Here is a 15043-nt window from a genome sequence, read left to right on the forward strand (position 1 = left end):
AACTGATTTAGGATTTTCACAAAGACAGACAGTTAGGAGACATCCATTGACCTAATGGTTGACCACAGTTCAATTCCTGGCTGGTGGACCTTTGTCTTTTTCTGCCATTTTTCTCTATTGACTGTCCAACAAAGGCTAAAGGGTAAAGACAAAAATTACTGCAGGCTTAAAGAAATACTTTAACATTTTGGGAAATGTGTGTTCTCGCCAAAAGTTATGAGGAGAAAATGAATAACACCTTCATTACTGTAAGCTATATAATGGATCTACAGCCATCCTGGCATGGTCCAACAGTAACAGAATCTGTGAATCAGCACCTCTGAAGATCCAATTTGTTTAGTTTGTAAAAAATAGACACGCTGCAGTTTCGGGGGAGATTATGTGCGAAACCCCTTACTTGTCTAGGTGCAGTGACTTTCTGAACATCTTCTTCAAATGAAGATAGAAATCCTTGAAACTCCCCTTCTGCCTGACCTCTAAATTGAATCATAATGAAATTATAATTTCATTCGAAAACTATTTCTTACATTGCCTCAGGGTCCCCAGGAATCCCCTGAAGGACCCCTCAGGGGCCCTTCTCCATTACAAACTGTGTTGTTAAAGTATGTCGAACCTCAACTCAAGACTTGGGTTGTCAGGGATTTTAGAATGTCATCTCCCCTGCAGCGAGATACTGCATGCGCTTCAATAAAGAGAGGACCAAACAGCAAGGCCAGTGTGGGGAACCAGAGAAAAACTGTGCACCTGTGCGATGAAAACACCACCTGTCAGCAGCACAGTGTCGATGAGCTAATGACCACAGAGATCCCCGTTTAGAACGGCTAAATATTTCTCATCTCGTTTGTTTGCTCTTTCATTAGCAGAATTCAATACATATTTTAAATACAGACAGAAAATATGATATAGCAGGTGGCAGTGTATCCAAAATACTGAGTTCAACAGCCTTCAAAGAAGCAGATACTTGTCAGAATATTATGTTCATTAACCTGATTTGTTGGATCTCACTTCCCATGTTTTTATCTGCCTCTCTTTCTGTCAGTCATGTTGAGAGGGTATGAAGGAGGGAGGGCCGCCGTTGTAACCTGACAAAAAGCCACAAGATCTTTTAATCATCTTTTCTCTCTCCATGTCCACCTTTCCTCCCACTCCCCTCTGCTCCGCTCTGCTCTTCATCTATTGACTGGCAAATAGATTGGGCCGCTCTCTGATCTGCTCTCTCCTTTTCCAATCCTCGCCATCACACGCGGCATACGCTCGCTCGCACGCCGCCTTGATTGTCCACAGAGGCACTCCCTGCTCCACCTCTCAGACGCAAATGGCTGGTTGGCCTTTGGCTCTGTTAGGGGACAATAAGAGAATCCAGTGAGGAATTGGAGCGGGGGAACGTACAAAGGAGGGCAGGAGGGCATATTTGACTTCAGCTGGCACGCAATGGAAAAGAGGTGCCAAAGGCCAGCGGCGACCTGCACGGCGGCAAGGGGAGATCGGAGTGAGGGAGGGAGACGTGTACGACTGGCAGCCTCTATCCCACTCACATGGGTGGTCTGCTGTGTGGCACACCGAGAGACGATCACCAAACTGATGTTTGGATAGGGCCTTTATTTACACAATGCATGTGCATTATAGCCAGTTTCTCAGCAGTGTGGAGAACAGGCCTGACCTTTTGTGTGTGACAAAGCAGTGTCCTCCCATGCCCCACGTTTCAGACTGAGTTTTCAACGTCTTTATTATTTCTAAATTGCACCGTATTTCACAATTTTCCAAATCTCATACTCTCTACGGTTGTAACTAATTACTATTTCCATTAATTATTAATATACTGTATAAAATCTTAATTAGTTATCAAGAAAATGTCCATCGCAGTTTCTCTCAAACTAAGATGATTCAAACTGTTGGTTTTGTCTAATTCACAATTCGAATCCCGCAGATATTCAGTTTACAATCATGTTAACGCCGAATCATCACAATGGAAGAGCAGATTATAACTCAAACGATGAATCTATTATGAAACCAGTTAAACTGTTAAATAATTAATTACTTTATCTACATAAAACGGTCGGTTCAATTTTTTAAGCTTTAAAGAACGATCTTATTTCTTCTCAAACTTTCGTTCTTACAATATTTTCTTATCCCTTGAAAACCAATTTGACAACAGTGCTAGAGAACATTGAAACGATGACACAAGATTGTTGTTTCGGAATAAAACAACAACATCTCATTATCGAGTGTGTTGTCTGTGTCCAGGCTCGTCAGCAGATGAATTTGTGACACGTTGTTACAACTGGCAACAAAACCAGTAGGAGACCACGAAGACCTAAAAAAAGACAGAGCACCCAGATTCATTCACAGACAGCCTGAGCTGCTAAAAAGGTTTGTGCTTTTTAAGTTTTTATGTCATGGGATTGCTGCCAAATACTTTTCATTGAGAGTTAATTTTTTTCATTATTATTTGGTTCTGTTCTTGGTTGTTATCCAACAAAACTGTGCCCACAGTCTTCTTCGCTTGTTTGCTTTAAAAGAAAGGTGTTTTTAGGGCCTCTGAGGGTTCAAGTGGTGGTGTAAAATAAGTGATGTTTGATTGATATTGATTTAATCACTGTTTGAGTTTTAATTTGTCTGTCACTATCCATTAGCTACTGAACATATTCCTGCTGAGGAGCAACATGCTTTTCTTTTAAGTTACGAAATATGAAACCTGATTTGAGGTGAAACGAAAGTCGATTGGAGGCCTTGGAGCCTGACATGGTCAGAACAGTTCATGGGAATACATGAGGAGGGAGAGTGGAGATAAAGGAAAGAGGAGCTGAGCTGTGACATTCCACAGATGTTTGTTGGGCTTGAATGGTTGCGCACTTTGAACTGAGCTTCCGTTTAGCTGACGTACATTTCCTCAGCACAACAACAACAGCAGCAGCATCAGTACCACCAGCAAGTGAGACACCCTCTCTTCCATCTCTGGGCATACATGGTGTCATGGATATCTGCCATTTGTAGGAGCTTGTTATTACAATTTGGGACATGTAAACTTGTTTTGACTGGTCATGTGCCGCTGCAGTGACAGGACGTGCTGGCTTCGGCACAGTTCCTGACACAACATCAATAAACAATGCTTCTGGAATATAGGCTTACAATAACAATCAGCCACTACGTTAACAAATATGGACAATGACGTAAGAGAGACCCGTCAACACACAACAACAAAACATGGTTAGTAATTAGGGATGTCACATTACCGGAAATTTAGAACTTGATTCCGATACCACAAAATTTCCAAGATTCTTGATACCCATTTCGATACCACAGCAAAAAACAAAACAATAGATCCCACTTACTTCAACACACACTAAAAATATTTGCTCATACAAAAAACAACAGCTATATACTCAAGTGCAAGGCTGTAAGCAGTAGGTTACTACAGTAGTAGTGACAGACCATTCAAAATGCTAACATTATCAGTGTTTCTGGGATGCTTTTTTAGCAGAAGAACACACAGAACAGATCTCCACAATAACCCACTGAATTCACTTCAATGCTCCTGCAACAACGAAGTTAAAAAACTGCGTTGCTTCACAATATGCGGGAAGAACTTCGTGTGTGTGTGTGTGTGTCTGCTCGTCTCCGTTGCTCTGTTTAAATACGTGTCTTATAACCTTCAGAGCGAACCAAACAAATACAAAGCAACACCCAAGTACTGCACGGGTCTCAAGAACCTCTGACCAGTGACAGTATTCACCGTCAACGTGCAAAGTGAGCACAGGTCGGCAGGGGAGTGTGGAGGGAGGGAGGACATGAGGCGTGCGCCTGCCATGATCCCGATGCAACGGCAGCAACCATCCTGCAGCGGCGGGTCTGTATTGTTGGGTATGTACAGAGTGGTACTGTAAAAAAAGGAGCACTGTGACATTTTTTGGTACAGAGGCATCGGTTCTGGTGATATCCCTATTAGTAATTCAATCTTTTTCCTTGGGAGATGCAGTGGTACTAGGAAGTTTGTTTACACAATAACCACAATCATCTGTCAGAAGGATATTAGAAGGATATGAATATTTCACTTTGATATCAAACCCAACTGAGAACAGGTAAAGGATAAGCAATAAGGACATTAATCAGGTGGAACCTCCATCAAGAGTAAAATGTGGCAAATGAAAATCAGCAATGAAAGAAAGAACAACGAAGGAGGTAGACAGCAGAGAATTTGAGGCCACTATTCCAGGGTGATACAATCTTCACTATTGTCTAGCCACCTGACCACCGGGGAAAAAACAGCACTGTCTGCTGCCAGAGTAACACAAGCACACGATAGAAACACCAGCTCTGGCTTTAGCACGCAGTTCACAGGGGAGACACGGTGCTGGAGAAAACACTGAACTCAAACTCTTAAGGCCAGCACATTCACTTACACATACTCAGAGCTCTATTACTTTGAATTGATTTCCCTCTGCCGCAAATAGAGGGGGGTGAGCCTCTTTATATATGTCAGATTAAACTTGGAGGAGAGAAAGAAATGGAAAGAGATGGAACGACATGTCCTGAAGTCCATAAAAAGAGGAGAAATCCGATCCTCTCCAAGTGTGTCACAGACTCATACGGATCCAGCCAGAGCGGACTAAAGATAATACTGACATAACCCCGACATCACGGCAGGTTCCAGCTCCCTCACAGTTTAGGCTACACCACACACACACACACACACACACACACACACACACACACACACACAAACTCTGTTCCTCTGATACACCTGCTGTCAGCTAAAAATCTACTCTCTCAATATGAGCTAGATAACTTAGATCTTCAGGAAAAAAAAGTTGTTTTATTAATTACACTCATTTCCATGTTCACATTATCACTTTGCAGCTGCATCCTGATTATAATGCAACATCTGTTCCTTCGTCAGAAAAAGGCACTTGTGTATCATTGGAAACCGAGAGTACTGTATTGAAAGTACACTTGCAAACAAAACCTACTCTTTAACTGTGAAGCATACCCTGTCCTACACACCTGTGAACGACATATGTTATGGTGGTATGTAGGGCTGCAACAACTAATCGAATTAATCGATTATACTTACTAATTTAGTCATCGATTAGTCAGGTCTGTTATAATTCACGGCGCCAGACACAAAGCAGTGAAACAAAGATACTAAATGTAATTTCCTGATTGTTTCACAGCAGTTATGTTCTAAAGCACAAAAACGACTTACTGGAAGAGTTTTATGTAAATACAGACATGAATTCAGCTGTGAGTCACAGAGACAGTCCTCTGTATCAGTCACGTGCAGCAGGACAAGGAGTTTTAACATTAAGTCTGTGTTAAGTGAGATTTTCATAGTCATACTTTCACTGTGACGAGTACGGATTTTCATATAAGATTTATATAACATCATTATAAACAGTAAATATCTTTGATTCTGTTTTAACTGCTAAAACGCAAATTTTCAACATATGTAATTAGTAAGATTCAAACTACTTTTGTCATTCATGTGTGTGTTATTTAATTATAGAAATCTACATTTCAGTAGAATTATATTATAATATACTATAATCTTTCATTCCAGTTTCAGATAAACACTAATTGTGACTAGTCATAGATTAAACGATATATACTAGTTCAAACTATCTTGAACTCAGATGAATTTAAGACATCTTGAACATGGATTATGAAAAGTCTGCTATAAATAACAGGTATCTGAAACTGGAATTATTATCATTAGTAATTTGCAGCTGTTTGTAATACATTTAAAAACAGCATTGTACAAGAAGAGCTGCTGGAAAAGTTAAAATGGAGCCTTTTGTCTTTTTATCAGATTAATTGAAAAGAATTATCGACAGATTAATCGATTATCAAATTAATCGTTTATTGCAGCTCTAATACTATGTAATAAAGGTGGTATCTTCTGCCTGTTTTAAGACATGCTCACATTGAGTCATTAGGCCATGCCATTAGTAAAATAAGTCGTGCAATTGTTATAATAAAGCTTAATTACCCCGAGCCATGGCCAATTAGTCAGCCTCATCCTGGATTAAAGCTGGGCGTCTGCAGTTAACCCACAAAGGCGAGGCCTACTTCTGCCCTTTTTCTTTCGATTTAGCAGAAACGCTTGTTGTAAATCATGTTAGGGTTGTGGTTTTAAAACTTGTCAGCCAGCTGTGACACATTGTGTACAGAAATGTGACTAACTGCCTCGGCAAACATTTGTGGGCATTCCTCACTGTAATCCAAAGGAATGAGAACAGGTTTACAGGAGGACATCTCTTTGTTGAACTAAATAAACAAGTGAACTTGCAGACTGTCTAAATTTATATCAGATGCCTAGTGAATGTGTATAGTGAAATTTGACTCCAATATAAGATTGACAGCTCATGGAAAAGATAAACCTTTACTTTGATATCTAAAAACGTTGAAAAATTATCGAGAATTAGAAGCACGTTACTCCAACTCAATTTAAAGCTCAATTTAAGTAATCAGAGACAGGACGCGTGTATAATCCCCTACACATTTTAACAGTATTAGCCAGCAATATAAGCGATAGTGGATAAACATATGTGCTCTTTTCTGAAGTAGATCTGATATATGTTGGACCCAGTGCAACACAGAAAAGGACAAGGGATGTGTATTGACACACAGTATTAAAGAGTATTAAAGAAGAAAGATTTCCTATTTACTGTATTTTTGCTCCATTAAAGTTATCTGAGACATTTTATCTCAGCTACTCAGTTTCTGATTAAGACATGTATTCATGATGTATTTCACTATTCCCAATCCAGAGCCTGTGTGTTACGGATGGGGGCAGCTCTCTCGATCACACACTGCAGCACTTGGCAACCCACAACCATACAGACCCTGACAATCCCAGAGAGAACTTAGCATTCAGAAGTGTGGTTATACTTTAGCAGAGTCAATGATGACAATGCAGTGCAACAAGTCATTTGCACATAAGGGCCGGAAATACGAGCAATCTGTCAAAACATCTAATAAACATCCAGCACATACAGGCGGAGAAATGCACAGTTTAACTGTCTGGCTGATCATCTGTCGTTGCCCGGAGTATGTTATGAATGTGAGAAGCCTGGAGCCCACACACTGAGTTAACTGAATCACACGAACTTGGGTTGATGATTAAAAGTAACCATTAGCCAGCTGGTTGTTATGCATATGAACATAAATTCAATCTGAGAGTCTGAACAGAACATGATCAGAACTCTCGTTCAGAAATCCACTGTAGAGTTTTAGATCACTCAGAGCATGGGGGCTGATTTTGTGATTTGGGGGCTGTAGGCAAACTACCACTTATTAGAAGTCTAACATAGTGATATTTTTCAAAAAATTGCTGTTTGTTTTGCTTTAAAACATAGGTGTCTATATTTCAACAAACCCATTATAGTCTATAAGTGATTTCGTGAAAACTTAAAAATGTTGTTACAGTTTCCTTATCGTTTATTCATATACAGTACATATGAGGACAATACAACTGTTCTGAATTTGTTTCTGTTTAGCTCTTAAAAAGAAACAAAGTACAATTTAAGTGCCAGATTGATCATCAGTGTTGTAAGAGTAGTAGCACTGTTTAAATCTTACCGATGTGTCTACTGACAGCTGTTCTTGGTAGAGACATGAGCCGTTCTTATGCTCTGTTCACAGCAGTGGAAGTTTTCTTGTTGATTCTATGAAAAAGCTACTAAAACATTGCTAGGCATTGAGCAGGGTTGAAACAAATGCTAAGCAGAGCGGCACCATAGATTTAGAATCAAACAGTGTGTTCAGCATGACAAAAACAAGCAGAAAAATCTAAAATCCCCCAGTGTTGTCTAGCTCTGGAACTAATGTGCTACAAAGTCATGTATTCCTGTGTTGTACTTCCAATGGGCTGGATGTAAAATAAAGATGTTGCCTCCAGTTAAACTTCCTGTCAGTTCAGAAATTTCTTCAAAAGAAACCCCCAAAATTACTTCTGGAAATGGAATCAATCTCATTCCACTGTAAAACGAATCACGTGTTAAATGAATGGAGCTTTGAAGACTGAGCTGTTTTAGCTGATGGCTGCAGAGTGATGTCTATCCAGCAGAAAAGACACTTAATGACAGGCTCAGTTACAGGCCTTTAATCCTGCGCTCTGTATGAAGATTACGTATTCTGTAACCCTCAATTGCATCAAGAATTCTTTAGTTGCATTATTAGCCGACGCACTGAATTTTAACTGAAGCCCACGTCTGTCTAGAAGAGATCTATTTGGAGTTACTAGGTTTGAGGCTCTCTCTGGACACGGTCTCTGCCTGTGGTGAGATTCCTGTAAATCTTTTAACATTTTAGGCCAGGTCGGGTTACAAAGGGACCGTACTGTTACAGCGATGAGGTGAAATGTCCAACACCATATTAGGGATTATCTTTAAATGTGACCATCTGTCTAAACCTCTGGATTAAAGACAGGACCACAGTTACTTGGAAAAAAGACAGAGGGGAGGGCAGGGAGACGGAAGGGGGAGTGACGGCTGACAGATTAACTATGAGGACTTCTTTAAATCTGCATTTGGCCCCGTACTCTCCCGTAGCCTCTGGTCACAAGGCGAGATGGGAGGAATGGGAGGAATGCAGGGTACAGCGGCTGATGAGGTGGGCGTTTGCGAAGAAAAAGGAGAACTGGGAGGGAGCCGAGGACATGTAAGGACACAGGATTCCCTCCACGAATAGTAAAAATTGTATCTGACACCAGTCTGGTTTTTGTCATTGTTATAATACATAAAAAGACTATGATGCCTGTTACTTCAGTAATGAGAGAATTCTTTGTTCTCCCAAGGCCACGAGTTGGCACTAGAAGAAATGAGGAAAGCATTCAGGAGCGAAAATTTGTAGAATAATCTTACAACGAGGTGCGACAAGTTTGACGGTGTCTTGTTTCTTTACACTGTTTGAAACACTCCAGGCGTTTTGTTCCGTGAGCACACAGTGTCATGAGATATGCTGGTTAAAATTATATTCGCTTCTACTGTCTCATTCCCTTGGACATGCTATAGTCAATCAATTACTTTAAATGGAGCGGTGCCAAGTCTTTTAGAGAAAGGCTTTACCTATTTCCATTAGGCAATAACTTCATGTGCACACCAAGATACATAATATGGTTTGCCTTCATGATGAAGGTTCAAATGAGGGGATGCAGTTAAAAATTTATATATTTGCAGATTGCTGTAAATTGTAGGGACTCTTTAAGGTCAGTGATGCAAAGAACTTTCCTTTAAGCAGTAAATTGACTATCAATAATGCATAATTATGCAGCAATTAAGGAAGCGATGCATACCGAGGAAAAATACAGGCATTTTCCTTGCAGATCCATATTTATCTTCTGGACAGTATATCTCCAGCAACATAATATATCCAGAGTGCTGGGTCACATGGTCCCACAGCCCAGTCTCGCTGGACCGCTTGTTGCTAGAGAGACTGATGAAGCACAGCGAAGAATAAGGGGTGGTGTTGAGGGAGGGTTGTGGTATCGAAAAGAGTTGCTGTGTTGTCCTGTATATCGATATCAGCGCTGCTAGTCTGTATGTTTGCTACATGTGAAGTTGTCTGGCGGCGTATCTTGTGTCTAACACCAATCATTCTAATGAAGAGCCAGTGTGCCAACTCTCCAACTGCCCTCGGTGTGGACTGGCTTGCATGCCGATTGTTGACGTGTGTTTATGTGTCCATGTCCCTGTGCGTTTGAGTTGTGCTGGGAGCAGGGAAGGGATAAATTTAGCGCTTTAGCCCCAGACTGGAGGCAGTGGCCCTTTATCCTGCACTGTCCTACTTAACAGAGTGCTGCTCTCTGCTTCTGCCTGCCACAGCGCACCAGGGCTCACATATTCACCTCCTAACGTCGGGGCCAAAACAATAGAGGAAGAATGTGCTCCGCCACATAACACAACACAGTAATGCAGAAAAGCACAGACAGCCGCATTAGTTTACGCCGGCATTAGTGTCATTGTATATGTTTTGCATTCATTCATTATCAATCACTCTTGGAACATAAGCTGCAGCACCCTGGCCTCATTTCATAACAGCTTGATTTGTTAATGATGCTTTCAGTCAGACGAGAACTAAATGCACAGCAGACGACACATATTTAAAGTGGAGTAGAGATCTAATGTTCTTTTTGCAGCGCAGCTGGAGAGTGCTTTGTAGACCTTGTGAATTCTGCGTTAAATACAGAGTGCATACCAAGCAGATGAGAAGGCATGATATCCCCTTTGTCCTGATCAAATTGACACATCAAAGATTTAATGTTGCTCTGTATTTCGGTAACGCAGCCAATTAGAAGCAAGTCAACCCGTTGGCTGACCAATAGAGCACAAGCATCCGGCTTCACCTTGGAAACACACGATCCCAGGGCGCATTTCCCTGCTGCCATGACAACCAAGAGGAGCTCTCCCTTGCTCGACCCCTCACTCCCACCAATCCTCCTCCCCCTCTCTCTCTCTCTCTCTTTCTCTGTGTTTCCTGAAGTCTACCTAGCAGCTAAAGGTTCCCAGGAACAACCAGGCTGCACAACTTGGAGCCGCCTGTCCTCCAGACAAAGAGAACTGCTGTCAGCTGTATCAACACATACTGCTGCCTTTGCAGGTCACGTTGAAAGCAAAAGGCTGCGACCAATCAATCAATGTGCACAGATTTATCAACAGAAATATGATCAAAACAGCTCGAGTGTTTTCAACATTTAATTTTAATATTCATATCATATATTAATATTTGCTTTTCTTATTTAATCACTAAAATGACGGCTCCTCAGAAAAGATACAGGTAATCCTCCATAATAGCTTGATATGGAAAGGAGACAATACGAGCAACTGATGGCACCAGAAGAGGTTATCATTATTAAAGAGTCAGAAAATTCAGTTTGCTGCCTACTGCTTACCACACACATCGGGCTAAAATGAGAAAGCAGGGAGGGGGAGAGATGATGTAAGCATTTCAACACAGGCAGAGGTCTGAGGTTATGAACACTGTGAGCTAGCAACAGCCTCCACCAACTGGAGACTCTAGATGCTGCACAGGAGTCATCCCATGATCACAGACCTAATCCAGTGTTGTCCATATATGCAGATGTATTTATCTTTCAGTGTTTGCTATTTTTAGCTTTTAAAAAGTCTGTATGTATAAATGTATTTATGTGGGAACATTTGATGAGTGTGCCACATGTAGAGCTGTAACATTTACTCAATTATCAATCTAAAGAAAATGAATGAGCCATTATTTAATAACCCATTAGTGCTACCACAATTAATGTGCCCATCATTTATCGATTTATTCTCAATTGTGTTTTGTTGCAATATCCTAGATCTACACCTTTGTCACAAGACTGAATGAAATAGGAGAATTCTTTGCAGAGTTTCCAAATCACATAAAAGCCAAGAGTGGTAATAAATAAAGAAGGTAAAGACTGCACTAAATGTCAACCCTACAGACGTATCAAAGCTGAATGGGGATCTGTGAATGAAACAGAGGTGATAGATGTAAATTCAAAGGATCCCACTAAGTGTAGTGGTTTGTAAGGTCTACATACGATATTAAATACCTAATCATACAAATATCCCCCATTTCTACAAAATCAGTGTAGGTAAAATCATTTGGTTTAGCTTTCAGAAGCTTTTTTGGAAGCGAATCTCATGATTAACAAGCATTGGATTTATGGAAACCCTTACGCCGAACAATGTACACATCATCTTAAGAATATGGTAAGATCCTAAACTGGCTTATCTGCAGCACTGATTCAATGGTGACAATCTTACAACATTTGAAAAATGTACAGCCAACAACTTTCCTGACAACACACAGAGTGGGGAAAACCTGCCCAATAGAAAAGTTGATCATCCAAATGGCAAACGGAGATTAGAAAACAATTAATAAATGACAGCCCGTGTTGGAAGAAGCTAAGCTAAGTGTATTGTGGAGACAGACAGCACTGCTGGGACTAATATCCAAAGGCCAGGATGAGAGGGCCATGAAATACCTTTTAAATATATTACTTACAGCAGCCTTGAGTCTGCGACCAATAAATGGCTAATTCCAGACTCATTAAGGCACCAAAAACCCATCTTTGCTAAAAGGACAAGCCTCGTTGTTTAACCAAAAGTACTCTGCAATCCTTTCTAACTCCTTTTCAACAGTAAATATTGCACCTGTATTATTTCCTTTGCTCTTATGTGCAGGAGTGGCCAATTACTGTATTCATTAGATTTTGTTCTTGTATATTTAATGGGCTTGTTTGTATAAATATCTATGGAGCGGTTAATCTGTTTTCGGTGTGTCTTATCTATTACATAAATATAGTGTGTGCAAATGCTACACAGCCAAAAAGGGAAAGGGAGGAAATTGTACATATTGCCATTTTCCCCTGTCATATATGACAATAGACTTTGGGTTTTTGTCAGTTTGTTAAATAAAACCAACACCTTAGACTGTTAGGGGTTGAAACTGCTGAAAAGCAATTTTATAGATAAGATGATTAATTGATTAAATATGAAAATATGAATAATAATTTGTAATGAATTTTGAGTTTTTCAACAGCCAATAAACTCGAACCCTCGAAAGATTACAATATCTGTGCATCAGAGACCCAATAATGACAGTTAGCATCAGTGATCCTGGTGATACGATTAACACATAGTTCTCAGTAAACTGATATTCCCCAGTTCATATGTTTGTATTACTACAACCATGCAGACTATGTTCCAAAACCTTTTATGAGAATTGTACGGTCACACTGGAAAGAAGATATGGTTATACAGACAGTTTTGCTTCCCACAAATCCACTTGTGATTAAGAAGTAGAGACAATACTAAATAGTGCCTGACCTACTAACTCGATGAAAGGTGAATAAGGTGCTTAGAGGAGCCAGATGAGCTGAGGTGTTAGCAAACCTTGTTAACTAATTAGTCTAGTGTGTGTTTCTGTATTTAGGGAAGGAAGGAAGGAAGGAAAAGTATCCAGGGATGATGGGAATGAAACAATGCAAAATTCACTGGACAATAAGAGTGGGAATTCCCTGCAACGTTTCCATTCTACTCCCTGCGGAATCACCTAGTCACTGAGAATGAGGTAAGTTGTCAACATGGACATAAAGGCCATCATCATGCCACCCAAGAGGATGTTGTGACCCTAGGGGTGAACACTCTCTGTTGACACTGCATCCCTTCTATAGTTTGCTATGGCAGTACCGATAGGACAAACCTGAGCAGTGATAAAACACAAAGAAGGTAGAGGAGCTCCGGATCACACACAAGCAAGAGTACCCAACATTACTTTGTCCTGCAGAAATGAGAACCAACATCGCTTTAGCCATTTAATAGATTACAAACACAACAGCCCTACATCAGTAATAAAGAACCAAAAATGTTTCACTGTCAGATCAACTGGTCTGGGAGCAGTAACATAAAAAAATAAAAAACACAAAACACAAAACACAAAACGATTCCAAGTGAATTTCTGTCAAAGGTTTGTTGTGCTTTGTTTGTCTAAATCCCAGCGTGGCTGGGGCACAGCGGAACACAGCGAAGGGAGAGGAAAAACATCCTTGACGACAACTGAGATTCAGGGTGGTTGCACCACTATTTATAACCTGCCCAGTCTGCTCCGTGACAGCAGAGGGGGACGGAGGGAAAGTGAGAGAGAGAGAGAGAAACTGAGAGAAGAGGGAGAGAGAGAGAGAGAGAGAAGCTGACACACAGGCAGCGGGTGGCCTGTGAATTTCAGACTCAAGGAAAGGACCATTGTTTTTCCTTTACTGGGGCCCTCTGCGATTAGCGTACTGGGTAAAGCAATAGTGCTACAAACAAGACATGAATATAGATAGCTTAAAAGAGAAATTAGTTCTTCGATATTATTGTGTCTATTGTCTACTAGTCTGCCTGTTAAGTGAAACTCTATTATACACGTCCTGAGAGACGTGAGTCACTGTCGACAGATACAAGGCCCTGAAAGAGTTATGTATTAAAGCTGGCAACTCTGATCTGCCACTCCACACAGTGGAAATGAATATAGAGAAGCTGACAGCAGATAGCAGAGCAATAACATTTCTAACCTGGAAAACAACTAGCCTGCAAACAAACACTGCACGGCCCCGATGGTCATCTGACTGGGAAACCCGGCAACAATGCTGCAAAAAAATGCTAAACAATAGACACATCGTAGAGTGGGAAGTTTGATATCTGCTAACGGAACAAAATGACAGACGACTTGTGTCTTTTGAGCTTTTTGAAGTTTTAGAGTCTGTCTCATCTGAAACTTTCACGCATTTGTGTCACATACACAAGCATCAAATATGTCACACCTCACATTACAAGTGTAATCTTAAAAAAACACCAAATTTGAAAAAGATTAAAGCTGTCAAACACTGGTAGCGTGTAATGTGTGGAGTCAGTGTGAGGTAGGAAGAGTCAGGGAGTTCGTGGGGATGTAAGGCAACAACAGCTACGGTCATTTTCTCCTCCTCTCTACCCACGTCTACATCTCTTATCAATGAACCCAGACACCGACGGCCAGAAATCCAGCTCAGCAGATAGCAAAGAGGAGGTGGTGGATGTCTCAGTCATACACAAATACACTCAGAGCAAGAGGAGAGATAGGAGACAGACAGTGTCGGCACTTGTTGGCAATAGCACCTCTATCAGTCTTCTTTAAAACTCTCATATCACAGCTGTTATGTAGTGTACAATGCAGGAATGTCCCGAGCTGATCCACAGGACATTTCTTGATACATCAATCATTCAGGGGCTGGCATGGTTTTGAAGTCACAGTCTTTTCCTATTTGTCCCTTTGCTGCCTCTCAGGACTGACCAGTTTGTCCCAGGACATAATTAGAGCAAGTTTATATTTGTATTCAGTCAACAGTCATACTCATCTCAGCAAATCTATACATTGTGCTGGAGTAAAATATTTAAAATTGTACCAATTGATCACATTATTCACCTGCTATAAACAGCTACTAGCTGTTTCCTTAATGGTTAACTTAAAGTACTGTTGTCTATTATGCTGCAAACAAAGAGATATGCATTTAAAATGCAAATCATTC

At 40.7% G+C, this 15043-nt stretch overlaps 1 protein-coding gene across 2 annotated transcripts in view; it reads right to left on the reverse strand.

Annotated features, from left to right (window-relative positions):
* med13a (mediator complex subunit 13a) overlaps window positions 1–15043 on the reverse strand; it is a 79114-nt gene that overhangs the window by 40100 nt on the left and 23971 nt on the right. Inside the window, exon 1 of one of the 2 annotated variants that reach the window (XM_035179273.2) lies at window positions 987–1307. The exons of the other annotated variant lie outside the window; for it this stretch is intronic. Within the exon in view, the coding sequence (XP_035035164.1) occupies window positions 987–1012 (26 nt within the window). The 5' untranslated portion in view covers window positions 1013–1307. Of the gene's footprint in view, window positions 1–986; window positions 1308–15043 lie in introns of those variants that run through there. 2 annotated transcript variants of the gene reach the window in all.

This window comes from Hippoglossus stenolepis, chromosome 15, assembly GCF_022539355.2.
Source record: "Hippoglossus stenolepis isolate QCI-W04-F060 chromosome 15, HSTE1.2, whole genome shotgun sequence".
NCBI classification, from domain to species: Eukaryota; Metazoa; Chordata; class Actinopteri; order Pleuronectiformes; family Pleuronectidae; genus Hippoglossus; species Hippoglossus stenolepis.